The sequence below is a fragment of the Rutilus rutilus genome (assembly GCF_951802725.1).
Source record: "Rutilus rutilus genome assembly, chromosome: 21".
Classification (NCBI taxonomy): Eukaryota; Metazoa; Chordata; class Actinopteri; order Cypriniformes; family Leuciscidae; genus Rutilus; species Rutilus rutilus.
In genome coordinates this window covers 30,098,090-30,118,120 of record NC_140226.1, presented here as the reverse complement: position 1 = coordinate 30,118,120, position 20,031 = coordinate 30,098,090, and the positions used below count along the sequence as shown (strand labels likewise).

The 20,031-nt window shown below is 36.5% G+C and overlaps 1 protein-coding gene across 2 annotated transcripts in view; it reads left to right on the top strand.

Moving 5' to 3' along the window:
- The first annotated feature begins 3,582 nt into the window (after positions 1 to 3,582).
- tmem260 (transmembrane protein 260) overlaps positions 3,583 to 20,031 on the top strand; it is a 51,864-nt gene continuing 35,415 nt past the window's right edge. Inside the window, exon 1 of one of the 2 annotated variants that reach the window (XM_084393165.1) lies at positions 3,583 to 3,630. In XM_084393165.1, coding sequence (XP_084249291.1) covers positions 3,594 to 3,630 — 37 coding nt within the window. In that variant the 5' untranslated portion in view covers positions 3,583 to 3,593. Of the gene's footprint in view, positions 3,631 to 14,669; positions 15,225 to 20,031 lie in introns of those variants that run through there. The other variant, XM_084393164.1, reaches the window with a different exon arrangement.

The following is a 20,031-nucleotide window of genomic DNA, read 5'->3' as shown; positions in this document are numbered from 1 at the left end:
TTCCTCCTGTAGATGCGGGAGAGATGGGATGTGTCTCGTCCCACTCGACACTGACAGTCATCGTATAGTAAAGGTGACGGAGAGCTCGTCGGGAAATCTCTGCTTGGCTTGCCCTCATTTAAGAGGGTTTATTAAAAATGACATAACGTCTGCATTCGTGATGAAGCTCACGGCTTGTCTTTTGTGCTTCCTGAGGAATGTTATTTTGTAACGTGCTAAATGCTCAAGTGTGATGTAATGTTATACGGCTGAAAAGGCCACCTCACTAAAGTCGTGCACAGCACTGTTAATGTTCGGTCATTATTCCAAACCAATGCCGTATTAATTACAGCTGAGATTTCACTCTGTCTCTTATGAGATCTGTGCATCCACTAAAAGTGCTGGAGATGTAGTAAGGAAGGATATGGCATGAGAGAGAGAGAGAGTGGTGTCTGCTAGCGCTCTCCTTCAGGACGCCTGCCAGCTCACACAGTCAACTGTTGAAGGATCAAAGCTGCAGAAAATCAGCAGTGTCAAGATACAGACACATGTGACATCAAACCAGAGCATGGAGAGCAGCGGAGACCTTCAGAAAGGTGATCTTCACACACTATAGCTTTCTGCATCAAGCTTTCAGAACAAACACCACGTACAAAGTGAACGCTGATGACTGTAGTTTGCAGAGATCATCTTAATTATGTTCCATTTCAATTATGTGTATAAGTAACATGTACACGGTCACATTAGATTAATGCACCCTTATCGGTTTTAGTGATTTAAATGAGTTTTTAATAGAGGCGTGATTTTATATGTTCATAAATATGCATTGCGAACACAGAATACCTTTCTGTCCATATATAGTGAAGAAAAAAGCCTCATTAAAAGGAATTAAATCGATAATAATACAAATTTATGATATATTGGAACCTATAATAATCTCATATTATTATTTTTTTTAAAAAACTAAAAACTGCTGCACTGCTTATAATACGACCAATAAAGTCATTAAAAAAAAATAAAACAGGAAATGATGTCATAGAGAAGACCCCTGCATGTTAAATTTGATCTTAGATGGAATAAGTATATGTAATTTTTTTTTTTTATAACGTTCCTAAAAGGGAAATTTTACTAGGAGTTTATAAACTGGAAGGAAGCCTGGCTGTTAGAAGACTTAAAGACGTTCATTTTAAGATCTTACATAAAATATATCCTGTGAATGATACGGTGGCAAAACGTATGGATGTTGACAGTTCTTTCTCATTTTGTGGGAATAAGGATGAAACACTGATCCATTTATTTTTCCAAAGTGAAAATACTCAAAACCTTTGGAATAATTTCTCTCTTCATATGGGGAAGCACTTTTTATTCGTAAGAAATGTTATTTAACTCGCAGCCTACGTTTTCAAATTTTTTTTTTGTTGAAATTTATGCATTTCTCAAATCTCTTAGGTTGATCAAAAACAAGAAAAGTGACAGATTCTTGAAATATTATGATTTTGGGGGGGGGGGATGGCACTGATGTGTGGGGTGGTGTGGCGCAATGGATAAGACACATGCCTTTGGTGTGAGAGACCCGGGTTCGAATCCACTGTGAGACACCAATGTGTCCCTGAGCAAGACACTTAACCCCTAGTTGCTCCAGAGGCGTGCGACCTCTGACATATATAGCAATTGTAAGTCGCTTTGGATAAAAGCGTCAGCTAAATGAATAAATGTAAATGTAAATGATGCATAATGTTTCCTCTGTATGTGTTTCTTTTTTTCTCCTACTTTCTCTTATTTTAGCCTATTTGTAAAACTTTACAAACTGTAATTTCATTCCTGTAGAGGTTCTGTCTTTTATGTCTGTTTATTGTTCGATGCGTTATAATAAAAAATAAAAAAGGCTCTTAAAATATCAGATGAATTGACCTTTTTATGACAAGGCTAGGTTAGTTCAGATCCTAAAATGTCATGGTGCGACTCTTCAAAAACAAAATTAAATTAAAATTACAATCTACACTGAAAAAATATATTTAAAAACTTTTTGGTAAAATAATACTTGTTACACAACATGACATTTGGTCATTAATTGAACTCTTCATGAAAGCGACATAAAAGCTTATTAAAGCCAAAACCAGCATGAATAAAAAGAGTTTATGTTTTGTGAAAATCTTTCCTTTTCTTTCTCATTACTCATTGATCCTGTCCTTTTTGGATAAACTACATGGCCCGTCCTGACCGCATGAGGTCTTTCATAAAGCAGCAAAATATCCCGAGGGAATGCTAATGGAATTTCTATCATAATTTGGAACCAAATCTTAAATGGGATAAAACAAGAATCCTCAAAGAATCAAATATGATCCTACTGGATAAATTGAAATTCCTAGTGTTCCATTTAATTTTTCAGAATGTCACTATGCAGAGGGAATGTGGTTTGATCCCATTAGCTTCCAAATGATGACAGACGTCAATAGCGTTCCTTCAGGGCTCTTGATAAGGGTTAGTGGTGTGTGTATCTCTGGAAAGGAAGGTGTTGACTGCTAAACTCTGTTGCTCCTGCAGGGGGGAACAGGTCGAACCACGAATCACGATTTGTCTCACCGTGTTTTCTGTCCACCGACCGGTGAGCTGGCAAGGCGATGTATGCCACACAGGTGGCTGGAGGGAGGCTGGACGCCAAATGATCAATAGGACACCTACATTCGGACGGGTGGTGCTCTTGATATTCACCTCTTCCCCCCAGCGTGAGACCCCGAGAGATGATATGCAGATCATTGCCTGTAAATAAGAGATAGTAAAGCTTCAGACACGCGCACGCGCACACAACAAGACGCGCGTTCGTTTCCCCCGCGCTCTTAATTTAGTAAACTTGGCAGTCGTTTTTAATCTCCCGGCAAATTGAAGCGGTAGGGGATCGTGGCAAGTGTTGGATGCATGTTATTAATTCCTCGCTATTTCTGTCTAGCGCAATTAGTCACTGTTTGCCGCTGAAAATGTCCCATTAATTATCCACGGCCTGTAAGTGGAGCTGCTCGTGGCTACAGTGACTGTCTGCAGATTTAGGGAGAGGTCCGCGTTCACACACACTCACCTCTGGAAATGAATGACGGGTCTGAAACGTCTCTTTAATTGCTTTTAAAACGCGTAATCTTTGCCTCGGTTTGAAAGAACGGCGTGAGCCTTCTCGGTTTGTCTTCTGTTGTCATCACAGATTGTTTACGGGCACCCGAGGGCGCGAGAGTCGTGGCTCACTGCTGTTTCAATACACAATAAAACCCTTTTATAGTAGGCCTACACATGACGTCAGATTAAACGTCTGCAGAAACCAGGACTGTCACATGGGCTGTAGACAAAAACCCTACATTGTTTACAAGCATCTATAGTTGGAAACTTAATTTGTGAAATGTATCCTCAAAAAAGGTGAAGAGTTTTGTTTCATCATTGTTTCAAAACAATTTTATTGTGGACCATGGCTTTTACTTCAACTAAATTTATTTTTTTAAAGCAATTTAATTAAAGTAAATTAAAAGAAGTTTCTTTGGTCAACTTGTGTTAAAATGTATCTTTTTTCCTAGGCAATAACGATGGAAATTTTCAACCCGATCTCATGAGGAAATTGTTGGGGCTTTCGTATGAATTTGTATAAGTCATATGCTGTTTTTTTTAAAGGTAAGCTCTTTTCTTTTCTTTTTTTAAGTATAAGTCCTAAACCTGAGTGGGGCGTAAGCAGATTGTATGAAACCGTACAAATGAGATTGTACAAATTCATATGAATTGGCGAAACGTAAAATAGTTATGATTTGCCATATAGGGAGTTTTATTGGAATAGTCTTTGGAAAAGACTACGGTAAACAAAACTTCACTTTAAAGGTACACTATGTAAGTTTTGGCCATCTAGCGGTTAAAAAACAAAACTTAATGCATTTTGCAGAAGAACATTGTTTTGGTTGTGCTTTGGTTCTTTCTCACAAACTCCAGTGCAGTGCTACTTTAAGCTTAGTGAAATGCCCCTTCACAATAGATAATGCTTTACAACTCTGTTAGAGAGCTACATTTGGCAATTTATCTGTTCAATAAAATGCCTTTACTCACCTGTTGAGTAATAAAAACACCATCTCCGTGTCGCTTTACCACATTTAAAATCCCTCAGTTCTCGCCATCTCTGAAAAGCCAAGCTAATGTTGATTCTTGTTTTATTACGAGCTCTGTTGCGTTCTCTTTTTGCCAGCTGATTTCCTCAGTTCTGTGTGGGTTTTTTTTGTAACGGGTGATTCCCCAGAGCAGCCAGAGCAACTTTTCTCTATTTACGGATATGACGTATGTATGCAGTTCCCCACGAAAACCATCCCAACAGATCTAAAATATAAACACTAATAATAGGCTAATCATAGTGAATCAGTGTTAGGCAGAACACATTTCGGAAGAAAGAATGATGATGTATTGACTCATTATTTAAATTTTGAACAAAAAAGTTACACAATGCACCTTTAAAAATGAGCCCGTGAAGTATTACACAGAGTAATTCTCCTCCATACATACAGACCCTTTCCAAAAAATTTGAATGGAAAAGTTTATTTATTTCCATAATTCCATTCAAAACGTTAAACTTCCATAGATTATAGATTCAGGGCCCACAACTTAAACGATTTCAAGTATTTAGTTGTTTATTTGTACATAATTTGGGCTTCCAGCTCATAAAACCCACGAAAACAGGATTTCAAAAAATTTGAAAATTACATGAAATCACACAGTAATTACACAGTGATACCATGGTCATTGAAGCAGGTTTTGGTTCTTTTGGCAGTGTGGGCAGGTGCAAATCCTGCTGGAAAATGAAGTCAGCATCTCCATAAAGCTTGTCTGCTGAAGGAAGCATGAAGTGCTCTGAACATGTCCTGGTAGACGGCTGCGTTGACTCTGGATTTAATAAAGCACAGTGGACCAAAGTCCTCTTTTCTGATGAGAGCAAATTTTGCATCTCATTTGGAAACCAAGGTCCCAGAGTCTGGAGGAAGAATGGAGAGGCACACAATCCAAGATGCTTGAAGTCCAGTGTGAAGTTTCCACAGTCTGTGTTGGTCATCAGCTGGTGTTGGTCCACTGTGCTGTCCACTCAACGCAGCCGTCTACCAGGACATTTCCAGAGCACTTCATGCTTCCTTCAGCAGACAAGCTTTATGGAGATGCTGACTTCATTTTCCAGCAGGATTTGCACCTGCCCACACTGCCAAAACAACCAAAACCTGGTTCAATGACCATGGTATCACTGTGTAATTACTGTGTGATTTCATGTAATTTTCAAATTTTTTTAAATCCTGTTTTCGTGGGTTTTATGAGCTGGAAGCCCAAATTATGTACAAATAAACAACTAAATACTTGAAATCGTTTAAGTTGTGGGCCCTGAATCTGGAATCTGTGGAAGTTTAACGTTTTGAATGGAATTATGGAAATAAATAAACTTTTCCATGATATTCAAATTTTTTGGAAAGGGTCTGTATTTGTGACCCTAGATTTATACATAATATGAAAGCTGAGTAAATAAGCTTTCCATTGATGTATGGTTTGTTAGGATAGGGCAATATTTGGCCGAGATACAACTATTTGAAAATCTGGGATCTGAGGGTGCAAAAAAATCAAAATATTGAGAAAATCTCCTTTAAAGTTATTCATTTATGTTGGTGATTGTGCTGCATTCACTCAGAAAAATAAATGTTTTATATATTTACGGTAGGACATTTACAAAATATCCTCATGGAACATGATCTTTGCTTAATATCCTAATGATTTTTGGCATAAAAGAAAAATCGATAATTTTAACCCAGACAATGTATTGTTGGCTATCGCCACAAATATACCCGTGCGACTTATGACTGGTTTTGTGATACACCTAACTGCGGAATAGTGCTGTGAAAAATATCATTTTTAAATTAGAGCAAAACCCCCTGATGTCTTTAATAATACATTGACCAAGACCGTTCTCCTTTTTTAACGCAACAATATAATTTCAAAGTAGGGCGAATTGCCTCTACTAACCCACATCGTAAATTTCCATCTATTTATACGGTTTCTTGTCTTCATGGCCAATGATAAAACAAGCAGTAGAGTATTTATAGGGCTAGGGCTAATACACAAACACATCACAGGCACTGAGCCCCTCTTCTTCCCCCTCTCTAATTTGCAGCTCTATGGCAGCAGTGGCACTCTCAGCTCCACAAGAGGACAAATGACTTTAATTACAGAGTAATTGCCGAGCGTTGTGTTAATTAAATCTTGATCAGTTTAAGTAACTGGATTGCTCCCACATGGAGCCCATGCTGTGATGTGCTGTCTCACTCTCCCTCATGCACATCTTCAGTCTCACACACACACACACACACACACACCCTCCTCACACCTGGCACTATCCGCTATACGCTAAAACCTATTCTTTCTTGAACCACTTCATTTAGCTCCATCTTTTTGGTTGAAATTTGTCTTAACTCAATTAGCTGATGCTTTAGGTAACAAGAAGTAATAATGAACTGTTTTGTGCAGCATTTATTAATCCAGGTTAATGATCATTCTATTGTTTAATACCGTTCAAAAGTTTGGGATCCTAACAGTAATATTGTGAAATATTATTACAATTTCAATCACTCCAGTCTTCAGTGTCATGCATGATCCTTCAGAAATAACATTTCTTATTATTATAACTGCTGAAAACATATGTTGCTAAAATTGTTTGGGGACGTTGCAAAAGAAAAGCATTCATTTTAAATAGAAATCTTTAGTAACATCATGAATGTCTTTACTGTCACTTTTGATCATGTGCCCTTGCTGAAAAAAAGGGATTCATTTCTTTAAAAAAAAACTGCACTGACCTTAAATGGTATATTGTTATTGTTTGTACATAATACAGTGTTCAAATGTAGTAGATGTATGAATTAACAGTAACCTAGATGCCGTAAAAGTATTGTTCACTGTACATTCATACCTAAAGCATTAACAATTGCACCTTTTTGTAAAGTGTTGCCTACCAAATTTTACTCTTTAGTTAAAAGAACAACAACTCTAAATTGAATGTGTTCTTCAAAATGTTTCTTGCTTTATACCAAAACTCATTTTCTTAACCCACCCCCTTTATGAAGGTTTATTAAGGGTTTGTTGCAATGGCTGCAGGTAATTTGCGAAAATGCCATAACAAACATGATAGAAGCAGAATCAAGAGAGTGGCATCTACTGCAATTTTAGATACATGCATTATCTTTAGGTTCCTGTTGCTTTGGCCAAATCGAATCCTCTTATTTTAATTGGCCGCCATTAGGTGTTCCGCTCAAGGCAATTCCAAGCAGCCCTTGCTTTTGTTGTGCCTCATACTCCTGGCCCCGCTAAAGAACATTAATCACAATTGTCCTAATCTTTGGGATTTTAATTGGAGTGCTTTGTAAACCACAAGGAGGTAAACAGAAGACAAAGGTGGCCTAAATAGTCGGTTGATGCGCGCAAGAATCGCCTTTTTGTTTTGTGTTGGCTTTTAAGAAACCCAATAAACTGCATATCATTACATGCTTGTCTCAGAGATTGTAAAAAGCTTGTCTGATAGAGCTGTATAATAATAAAATATAGGGTGCACTTGTAGTGCATGAGAGACATATTGCATTTACCACTGCAATTAATCTGTTGCAGACCGAATCCTTTCATTGCTGTGCATATTTGTGTAGCTAACACAGAGGATCATGGGATTTTTCTCTACAGATTTTAAAGGGCTTTATTGAAAATCCACTTGTTTGCTAGGCTCTTGGGTTTAGATTAAAACAGACTGTCAGTGTACAGTAAGTAAGCAGATAGGTAAGCAACAGGCTGGAGCCGAAACATATTGCAATGAGTGGCGGATTTATCTGCGATTTAGGAAGTCTAATCCAGTTTTCACTGATGCATTGAGCGATTGAATTCATGTGCAGATGTCGATATGTGTGATGTTGGCTTTGCTCTTAACATCCTGTGATTTTCTGGTGTCTTCTCTAAACTGGCTGTAATCAGCAGACATTTCAAACACACACACGCACACACACACAAAAAAGGGGTATAGTAAATACTTGGCATTTGTAAAGTGTTCTGAGGTCATCAAATAAAGATAAATTCTCATCAAATGTTTTTTTTTCTTTTTCTGACTAAGTCTAAAAAATTATTCATACTTGCATTGAAATGGTAAAACAAACCCCTGAACTTTCAGAACGGCAGATTTACCAGTTACAGATTGATGAAGAATTAAGACGCACCAAGAATTACCCAGATTAACCTGTCAAAGAAAAAAAAATTAAGCCTTCTCCTTTAACATTTCAACCCAGATGAATAATTCTCACATTCTTTGCATTTAAATTGAATGAATGCAGCACTCAAACTGACTCTTAGTGTAGAAATGTACCTACACTCTTAAAAGAAATGGTTCTATTTAGAACCAGAAATGGTTCTATCACCCGCTTCATATATGGAACTCCAAAATGGTTCTATATAGAACCATTTAAAAGGGTTCCATAAAAAGAACCCCAAATGGTTCTTTGAATCCAAGTTAGATGGTTCTAAATAGAACCATTTAAGGGTTCTTTATTATTAAACGAGTTATTATTAAATAAGAAAATATAAACAATCCAGAACGCAACGCATGTACACCACCAGGGAGCATTTTTACGATTATTTGTTTTTAATGTTCCCTTCGATAGATTAAAACCATCACAATATGGTATACAAAATAAAGAAAACTCCTGGTTAGTTTATTTTTTTCTTCCCAAAATGATTTGTCAAAAAGTTAAACTATAATATATTAGGAAATATAAGTTTCATGCTAATGTACAGCTCATATTAATATTTGTTTACTCTTGTTTTTGACTACAGCAGTCATTCTCATGGGTCTTGACTCAAAAAGCTTTGTGAATGTGTTGTGTAATCTTTAGTTTACACTTCAGTCATAAAACATGAATTATAGAACCATTTTAATAAAAAAAGGTTCTTTGCTATGCAAGGGTTCTACATAGAACCATTTTTTTGGTAAAAGGTTCTATTGGCCAAGTACTGAACCCCAGGGTTCTATATAGAACCTCGAGGAACCCTTTTTTTTAAGAGTGTAGCACTGCAGATAGTTGCCTATGTGGTTACTTTCTGTTTATGTAGCATCAACGCTCGTCCTGGTAAATCACCTTTATTGGTGATCACCTTTATTTTATTATTATCAAAAAAAAATAAAAATAAACTGTATAGAGTGTAACAGTCGTGTTCCATTCATTTTCTCCATAAGGAAACTTGTACACCTTTAAAGACAGCCCTACTGTGAGATATGGGGTTGTTAATCGATGGTATAGCCGCCAACCCGCATTATTTCAACTTATTTTTTCAAATAATCGTTTAACAGCAGAATTCTTGGTGAAAAACTACATTACCCATCATGCTATACAGATAATTTCACCAATCAGAGTCGAAAAAAGCAAAACATGCCAAAGGAGCTCTTTAACTCCTCCTACTCCCATGACATAATCGAGTCTTATGTATATGTGTGTGTGTATATATATATATATCACTGAAAAAAATGATTTGTTGAATTTAATCACATTTTTTATGGTAAGTGGTTGCACACAATTGATTTTAGCTACATTTAAACAAATGCATCAACTTAATGCATTTGTTTAAATGTAGCCAAAATCAATTGTGTGCAACCACTTACCATAAAAAATTTGATACAATTTTTTCAGTGTATATATATATATATATATATATATATATATATATATATATATATATATATACACTCACCTAAAGGATTATTAGGAACACCGTACTAATACTGTGTTTGACCCCCTTTCGCCTTCAGAACTGCCTTAATTCTACGTGGCATTGATTCAACAAGGTGCCATTTTAGTACAGTGAACTCATTGTCATGTTCAAGAAACCAATTTGAAATGATTCGAGCTTTGTGACATGGTGCATTATTCTGCTGGAAGTAGCCATCAGAGGATGGGTACATGGTGGTCATAAAGGGATGGACATGGTCAGAAACAATGCTCAGGTAGGCCGTGGCATTTCAACGATGCCCAGTTGGCACTAAGGGGCCTAAAGTGTGCCAAGAAAACATCCCCCACACCATTACACCACCACCACCAGCCTGCACAGTGGTAACAAGGCATGATGGATCCATGTTCTCATTCTGTTTACGCCAAATTCTGACTCTACCATCTGAATGTCTCAACAGAAATCGAGACTCATCAGACCAGGCAACATTTTTCCAGTCTTCAACTGTCCAATTTTGGTGAGCTCGTGCAAATTGTAGCCTCTTTTTCCTATTTGTAGTGGAGATGAGTGGTACCCGGTGGGGTCTTCTGCTGTTGTAGCCCATCCGCCTCAAGGTTGTGCGTGTTGTGGCTTCACAAATGCTTTGCTGCATACCTCGGTTGTAACGAGTGGTTATTTCAGTCAAAGTTGCTCTTCTATCAGCTTGAATCAGTCGGCCCATTCTCCTCTGACCTCTAGCATCAACAAGGCATTTTCGCCCACAGGACTGCCGCATACTGGATGTTTTTCCCTTTTCACACCATTCTTTGTAAACCCTAGAAATGGTTGTGCGTGAAAATCCCAGTAACTGAGCAGATTGTGAAATACTCAGACCGGCCCGTCTGGCACCAACAACCATGCCACGCTCAAAATTGCTTAAATCACCTTTCTTTCCCATTCTGACATTCAGTTTGGAGTTCAGGAGATTGTCTTGACCAGGACCACACCCCTAAATGCATTGAAGCAACTGCCATGTGATTGGTTGATTAGATAATTGCATTAATGAGAAATTGAACAGGTGTTCCTAATAATCCTTTAGGTGAGTGTATATATATCACTGAAAAAAATGATTTGTTGAATTTAATAAAAAAAATTGATGGTAAGTGGTTGCACACAATTGATTTTAGCTACATTTAAACAAATGCATTAAGTTGAACTTAATCAATTTTAGTTAAACTTAATGCATTTGTTTAAATGTAGCTAAAATCAATTGTGTGTGTGCAACCACTTACCATAAAAAAAATGTATTACAATTTTTTCAGTGTATATATATATATATATATATATATATATATATATATATATATATGTGTGTATATAATATATATATATATAAATAATATACATATATATGCATATTTTGCATTAAACTTGAAATATATTGTTTATATACAGTATATAATCAACATTATGTAAATGAGTTACTGTTAAAATCCCTATGGGAAAAATGAATGGAAAAAACACTACTCTGTTTCCTAAGTGTTATGTTTTATATTGGTTTTAAATTTTAAGTAAAATAGCTGGGTTATGCATTATTTAGGAACTATAATTATGATATAGGATTATAATACAGTATTTGCATCATTTTCATAACATTGCCCTAGAAGCGATTTTACATTTTTCTAAAAAGCAATTCATATATTTTGCTTTGGGGAAAGAGGTTTGTGGATGTGTGTTATAAAAAGAAAGACAGACAGCGTGTGTGTGTGTGTGTGTGTGTGTGTGTGTGTGTGTCAGGTAGGTGGTTGAAACAGTGATTAGACAGTAGGGACAGTAGTAAAGGGTGGAGGGGAGCGTGGAGGATTATGAACTCGGAGGTGCTGACACATCTCTACCTCTCAGAGCTCTCAATTTAGTCAAGGATCAGACTCAGTTTAGATAGTGGAGGATTAATGATCAGTCTAGCATGACATTTTTACGAGGGTAACCCTTTCACTCTTCAGGCACAGAAGGGTCTCGTATTACATCCACATCTCGCAACTGCCACCAGAAAGAATTTTACTAAAACTACAAGACAAATCATTTCAGCGCTGAAGCCTGATTGAATGAGTCACACTCAGGATAAACGGAACACACTAATTAAAGGTCGTTAAAAGTGTGCACAAGGATTTTAGTAAGGGCAGATGTCATTTCATTTGACAAATTAAAATAAGGCTGTGAGAAATGAATGTTTATGATCCTAGTCTAATTTAAAGTCCCCCTGTAGTGAAAATCAAGCTTTTAATGATGTTTATGTGGTGTTTTAAATATGCTTTAAGACAAACTATGTGCATATTCACAAGTCAACACCATTGCTACTAAAGTCATTTCTACTAAAACTGCTGTGAAAAAAGACGGTTTGAAATCGCTTGTGTTTCTGATGTCACAAACTACCTTGTAACCAATCATGTTACGAGGTGGGCGGGCTTTAGCATATAATTAACTGCTGCAAAGCAGGCCAGTCTCAAGAGAAGCAATGTTATCCTGGTATATTTTTCCTGTATATATGAAAAATCTGGTATATTTAGCAATATAACGGGTGAATTATGTAGATGATGTATATTTTGATGTTATGATATACAGACCCTTTAGAATATCATGGAAAAGTTTATTTATTTCCATAATTCCATTCAAAATGTTAAACTTCCACAGATTCCAGATTCAGGGTCCACAACTTAAACGATTTCAAGTATTTAGTTGTTTATTTGTACATAATTTGGGCTTCCAGCTCATAAAACCCACAGAAACAGGATTTCAAAAAATTTGAAAATTACATGAAATCACACAGTAATTACACAGTGATACCATGGTCATTGAACCAGGTTTTGGTTCTTTTGGCAGTGTGGGCAGGTGCAAATCCTGCTGGAAAATGAAGTCAGCATCTCCATAAAGCTTGTCTGCTGAAGGAAGCATGAAGTGCTCTGGAAATGTCCTGGTAGACGGCTGCGTTGAGTGGACAGCACAGTGGACCAACACCAGCCGATGACCAACACAGACTGTGGAAACTTCACACTGGACTTCAAGCATCTTGGATTGTGTGCCTCTCCATTCTTCCTCCAGACTCTGGGACCTTGGTTTCCAAATGAGATGCAAAATTTGCTCTCATCAGAAGAGGACTTTGGTCCACTGTGCTTTATTAAATCCAGAGTCAACGCAGCCGTCTACCAGGACATTTTCAGAGCACTTCATGCTTCCTTCATTTTCCAGCAGGATTTGCACCTGCCCACACTGCCAAAAGAACCAAAACCTGCTTCAATGACCATGGTATCACTGTGTAATTACTGTGATTTCATGTAATATTCTAATTTTTTGAAATCCTGTTTTCGTGGGTTTTATGAGCTGGAAGCCCAAATTATGTACAAATAAACAACTAAATACTTGAAATCGTTTAAGTTGTGGGCCCTGAATCTAGAATCTATGGAAGTTTAACGTTTTGAATGGAATTATGGAAATAAATAAACTTTTTGGAAAGGGTCTGTACATGCCTTTTGAGTTGTTCAAAGTGTTTGGATGCTGATTGTTAGAAGGCATCTGTCTGACTCTGAGATACGAACTTGAACATGTTTGTGTAACATTATAGCAACACATTATTAGCTGTTTGATAACGTAGTCAAGAAAAAGACTAATCATGGTAATTACCATTATGTGTCCGATGCCGTAGAAAGAGCATTACCATTCTGACGCATCGCCTTGAATACAAGCCTGTATAATTCACTCTTCCTCTTCTTCTTCTGAATCAGTTTCTGGTTCAAACATTTATGGCTGAATTAAACCAGTTTTTCACTTGGCATTGTGCAGCGTTTACTACAGTAAAGTTCACGAGTGGATCAGATAATCTGAGCTCCTGTGATGAGTGGAGGCGGGGGCTAATTTGCATATTCATGTTCGGCGTATCCTAAATGAAGCAAGGGTGTAGAGTTACATTCATGTAGAAGATTGTTTCTGCCACAGAATAAAAAATAAGGGTAACTGTGACTTTTTTTCTCACAATTGCGAGTTTACATCTTACAACTTTTTTTCTCAGAATTACATGATTTAAACTCACAATTGAGAGTTATAAAGTCATAATGTTATGAAGAAAAAAAGTCAGAATTGTGAGATGTAAACTTGCAATTGTGAGATAAAAAGTCATTCTGGCGATCAAATATGAGCTTTAAGGGTTAAAATTATTGACTACAGGGAGACATTAAAGTTGTTTTGTCCAATGTAGCCTAATTATTCAAATGTTTAGAAAAGTCTTTTCAAGGTTCCATACTGTATATGCTTAATGATCTATATCAAGTTACAAACTGTAACAGTGCTATCTATGCCGTCTTGACCCTAAACAATTATAATAACCATATAGTTACAAGCTGTAGTTACTGTTATTAAACTATGATAAAATAATATGTGATTTCCTTTAAACAGCATAGGTTTTCAGGAATATTTGTGCCACTTTCATTTATTATTTTGATAATATTAATGGAAAATACCATGTTTTATTGTAGTAACAGTTAAAGTAACACTTTTAAGGTTTTTATGTTTATAGTAAAGAAATCATTACAGTAGGCATGAGTTTACACATCACCGGATTATAATGGAATTAAAGCCTGAAACGATGGTCCCGCATCTAGAATGGCACAAAATATAGTTAATGTTAGGAGGAATAAAAAAAGAAATAAACAAAACATGTTAGTTAAAAACAACACTACAGTTAGTTAAAGCAAAAATGTAGCAAACTCCGTATAAACTATTGCCATCAAAGAGAGATGAAAAAGTTTCTGAAAGCTTATTACAGTGTTTATTCGAGATCCCGTATTTATTTGTTTAGACTTTGCAGTAGTCACACAAGAACTGCAGCAACTTCGGTAATTTGCCGGAAACTACGGTTACTATGGTAATTTTTACAAACGCTAATACAAACCCCTCCCAACCAGGAAGTGAAATCCAGCACTATCGTCGAGTCCAAGCGGGAAAAAAAGTCAAAAGATCAACAGTGCAGATGTAAATGCAGATGCTGTCCAGATTGTGCTTCTGAGAAGACTAAAAACGCACAATGACGCGATGTTTCTAAGCTTCAGTTCGGTTTGTTAAGAGCAACATTTGCAAAGCTCTCTACATAAAGGCTGGCACCACCGGGATAGATAAGAGGGCAACTTAAACGATAACTTTGTTATTTTAACACCAAACCTCGATAATAACGCTTCCGTTGCCGTACAGCAAATATGTTTATATTTATAAACATGTAACGTTATTTATCAGTGTATTTTGAGTACGCTCCGGATTGCAAACTAGATGCGCGAGACGAACGCTTCTCCAGACACGTTGAATAAACGTGTAAGTTAACATACAGGAAGTTTCTTATAATAACCACTATCTTGAAAGCTCAGAAGACGTCTGAATGTCGTCGGACAGGTGGACATGGACCCTGACAGGAGCGACAGTGGTGTGTGTTTTATCGGTGTATGTGGCCTCGGCTCCGCGCGCTGTGCCCGGTGGAGACTCAGGTAGGACTGCAGTCAGTCACATGTGTTTGTGTTTATATCACATGCAGCCTATCACAGAACAGCAGATTGTAATATCACATAGTACGCCGTATGACACGACGCTTTTTGAAGTGTGAATCGCATGAGATTATTGTTCATCTTTCTAGAACCATCGCCTAACAGTGGAACCCAAACATTATTTGGACACTCAATTCTTATATGTATGACACATTATCACATTATATCCTCCATGGACCCAGGAAAAGACCTTTGTCCTCTGTAATAGACTATAGTTGAGTGAATTTCTCTGACACCAGACATGTCACAGTCTGGATGTCCCGTAAAGAGCACATTCAGGGGCTTTTCAGAGATACCAAATGTTTGGAGGTTTCAACATGACAACAACTCCTTGGTCTTTAAAAATGTCTGACATTAGTGATCGAATTTAGCGCTCTTATGGAAATATGATAATATTCTGTCATTTTCATTTAAATCTGACTAATTTTCTGATTTTCGTGAATGTTATGTCTTTTCTAATCAAAATATGACTTTCTGTTACAAAACAGGGCATTGATTTCATACACGTCCTCTGCAGAGACACCAGGACTTAAAGCATGTTTATCAGGCATTCTGGGAGACACAACAAGTGAATAGGGAAAGAAATGATATATTCCTATGAAATATTATATTATTATGAAAATATTGCCAATTATTACTCCCATTATTACACATCTGTTTTCAGTACATGTTGCCCCAAGAACACATTCATCTGCAAATCAGATACAGTGGATTGAATGGGACTACCCATTTATGGCCATTTTACCCATATTTCATAAAGAAAAATGGTATATCAATTAATTCCGTTATATCTTTCATAGCATAGTTGAGAATCATCTTTATACAGCAGCGTTTGTTATTTTGTTAGGTTTTAAATGACAAAACGACATAAAAAGGTATTGGACACTTTCTGGTTGCGATTGAAAACGGCTCAGAAAAGTTGTTTTTGAGATTGCGTTTACAGATGCCTATTATATTTTGGGATTATTCACTGCAGACATTATCATCTGTGTGAACAAATGGGAAGGTTATTTACTGCTGGGTCAGACTAGAGGAGTGTGTCTGTGTTCCTCTCAAAGCTGTCAAGAGAACAGAAATACTAATCCCTGACTGACGTCAGACCATTAATCACGAGAGAGAGAGAGAAATACTGTACATGATGATATTAACACACTGCAGAACTGGTGAAAACATGCAGCGCTCTGCTTTCATGTAATACGTCTCATATATAATGACATCTTTTAATGGGTTAGTAAAAAATTGTCAGCAGTGTACCATTTAGATGCTTTTGTTTAATTTTCTTTATGTTAGCCCTCTTACCATAAATCCCAGAAAGAACAGTTATTTAATGTTTTTTATTTGTTATGAGGTCTTATTAATGTGAAGTTACCCTGGCACTTTGTGCAAAATGAAGTAAAAATGTCACTGGGATACAACTTATCCCGATATCATAATGAAGAAAATGCTACATTAAAGTGCATTAGTGTAGTTCTTGAAAAGGGTTTCTAATAAGGTTAATAATATTTCTATATAGTATTTCTATAATATTAAAGGTTCTAATATTAAAGTGGTTTAATCTTTTAATATTATTTCTTCTGCTTCACTGCTTCTTAACATGTAAAAAACCTTTTGTCCCAAAATCCTGTGAAATTATTACAAACAAAGTCATGCATAAAAATGCATAATTTTATGCATTAAAAAAATGCATAAAAAAACAAGACAAATAAAAATGTATATATCAGACCAGGATTCATACAAGGTGCTTAAAGTTACTTGAATTTGACTTTTTGAAATTTAAATCCTGGAAAACCCTTGAAAACGGCAATATTTTTGAAGAGGTGCTTGAAAAGTGCTTGAATTATTGAAATACAATATATATATGAATATATATGAAATTAGTGTTTAATTTTTTTGAACAAAATCTTTTCACGTAAAATTCACGCTGCTGCCCGTCTGAGATATAGAGCTATTTCGCATGATATTAAATTTATGATAAGTATATAAATAAAACTTTCATTCTTCAGGTCAATCATGGAAATAAAAACAGTTTGAATAAGGAAGGCGATATATTTGTCATAGTATCCTTTCAGTGGTTCAGGGGATTTCCCATGCCTGACAGCGCTGGTCAATGGATTGATCTTGATGAAGTGAAACATCAGATACCATATATATGTAATTTGAGTTAAAAAACAACAACAAATAAAATAAATAAAGATATTGTTTGATAAGTTCTGATTTTAGTCATTAAAATGCCAAAAAGTAGTGCTTGAAAAGTCCTGGAATTACATTTGACAGAATCTGTACGAACCCTGGTCAGACCATTTGACCTTTTTATGACAAGGCAAGATTAACTCAGTTTGTAAAATGTCATATGGTCTGACTTCCCAAAAGATATTTATTTGTAATAGTTAAGTTATTCATGAAAGACATATTAAATTATCATTTTTAAGTGATAGTTTGACCACATGACATTAGTCATTTGATTTTTTTTTTTTTTTTTAAATGTATAAAACATTTTCAAAACCATATGAAGCCAGCAAGAATACAAATTACATTTGTAAGAACTTTTTTATTTATACACTCTTTTTTTTTTGTCATTGACCCATGAATGCACTTTTGCACAATGCTTTTTAACCCTAAACCTGGCAATGTGATCTGGGTGTAACATAGTTTTTGTCGTCTTTTTTTATCATTTATCACAGCCTGGTCTGTCTTGAGTATGCTGGTCACATGATTTGTTTAAAAAATATTGTGATTAATTAGTCAGCCTGACCTAAATCCAACATGGCTGCCAGTGGTGCAGGACATTCAGATTTTGAGATAAGTAAATATATATATTAAACTTACTATTCTTTTGAAAAAATAATACTAACACTGCTAACATTAATTATGAACATTGTCTTAAGGTGCTGAAAAAGAAAATGTATAAAAATGTTGTTCATGTTGTTATTTAGCACGTTTTGAAATATATGTTACACCTGAGTCACATTGCCACTTTTGGGTATAAAAAAGGGATTAACTTTGTATTCATTTTTGTAACAATCTTTGTATTCTGAGGGTTTTTTTTTTTTTATTTTTTTTTTACAAATTATAAAATGTACAGGTTAAACTGATACAGCCTGTCTGTCTTGAGTATGCTGGTCACATGATTTGCTTCAAGTTATCTGTGATCAATTAGTCAGCCTGACCTAAATCCAACATTTTTTACCATATTACCATTTTTTTTAACCATTTTTATGGTAACGCAAGGTCCGATTTCAAAACGGTTTGTAAGCTTTCCAATGATATATATTATGTCAACATTATATGAGTTGAAGTATAGGATATAATTGTTTTAAACATGCAATGGCAGTTACAGTTATAGATTTGGTCCTTTTTTTTATACCCTAAACAGGCAACGTGATCTGGGACTCACAACTCATAACATCCAAAATACATAACATTTTTCAAAAATTCTTTTGGATATGATTAAGTCCAGATGATATAAAAAATGACATGAAATTATTTGTTGCTTATCATTTTCTACTCTTGCCTGTTTAAGGGTTAAAAAGTTGTCCTATAGACAGCCAGATTCACTAATTGGATACAAAAATAAATGTTTTTCTTCTGGGGGGGGGGGGGGAAAGCAAACGACAAGCCTCTTTACAGCATGTGCACGGGCAGGGTGGCTTTTGGAGGCTTTCGGGTGGGGTGGGGGGGGGGGGGGGCAAGAAGCTGTTTGGGGCTTACGGAGAGGGAAAAAACAGCCAACCCCTTAAGCGTGGCGTTTAGGGACATTGCAGGATGCTGGTGTGATAGCGCCAGCTGAATGCTCGGCAGAAATTCTCCAGGTCTCCGTCTCGCAGTCCTAATCCCTTTAGGTGTGCTGCGCCCCGGAGAGGCTGAGCGGGCGCCCCGCGGGACCGCTGTTGTCTAGGAATGCGAGTGTGGAAATGATGGGGATTATGGGGGGGAAAAGGCTGCTGTGGGTGCCTATCACAGAGACACTTCGCTCCTTCCGCCGCTGTCCTGCGCTCAACTGCATCTGTACCCCCTTTTCTCTGTTTAGCCCTCCCTCCATGGGACCGGGCTCTCTTTTGGGGTCTAGACACAGCACTGCACTGCCATGAATGAAATTGTGATGCATAACATGAGAAATTTTGATTACAGGGAGATCCACATGCTTTGAAATGCGGTAGACCTGGCCTCACCGCGCATGTATTTATTTCTATTCTAAATGAGACTGTGAAAGCAGAGGAAATTCAGCCGCTGAAGTGTGAGGGGTCTGCACCTACAGATAGAGGACTTCCAACATGACAACGAAAACAGACGACCGCTAGTGATACGTAGGAAGTGCCAGCTAACAATTTCAAAATTTTGTGATGCACTGAACATTTCACATTGCATCAGAGAGCACAGATTATAGGATTTTACAGTGTTTAGACGAGTATTGCGTCAGGCAGCATTGCTTAGATTTATACAACAGGGCAAAAACATTTGGGATTAGTTGGCGAAAGGACTTTTTGCCCATTAATCTCTGAACTGAAGTTTAAAAACTGTAGATTTCTAGATTTTGGTTGTAAAGTCTTGAAATTGCTACCCTTTCCACACCTAAACCTCTCTGTGTCGATACTGTAACGAGCCATGGAAAACCTATAAACATCTAGGCCTATGAATTTTAAAATGTTAATTTCTAAGCATGGAGAAGGAATGGAATTGAATGAAATTTGAAGTCATGGATACACAGTACTTACAGAGTCTGTAAGATTTTTTCATATTTTTGAAAGAAGTC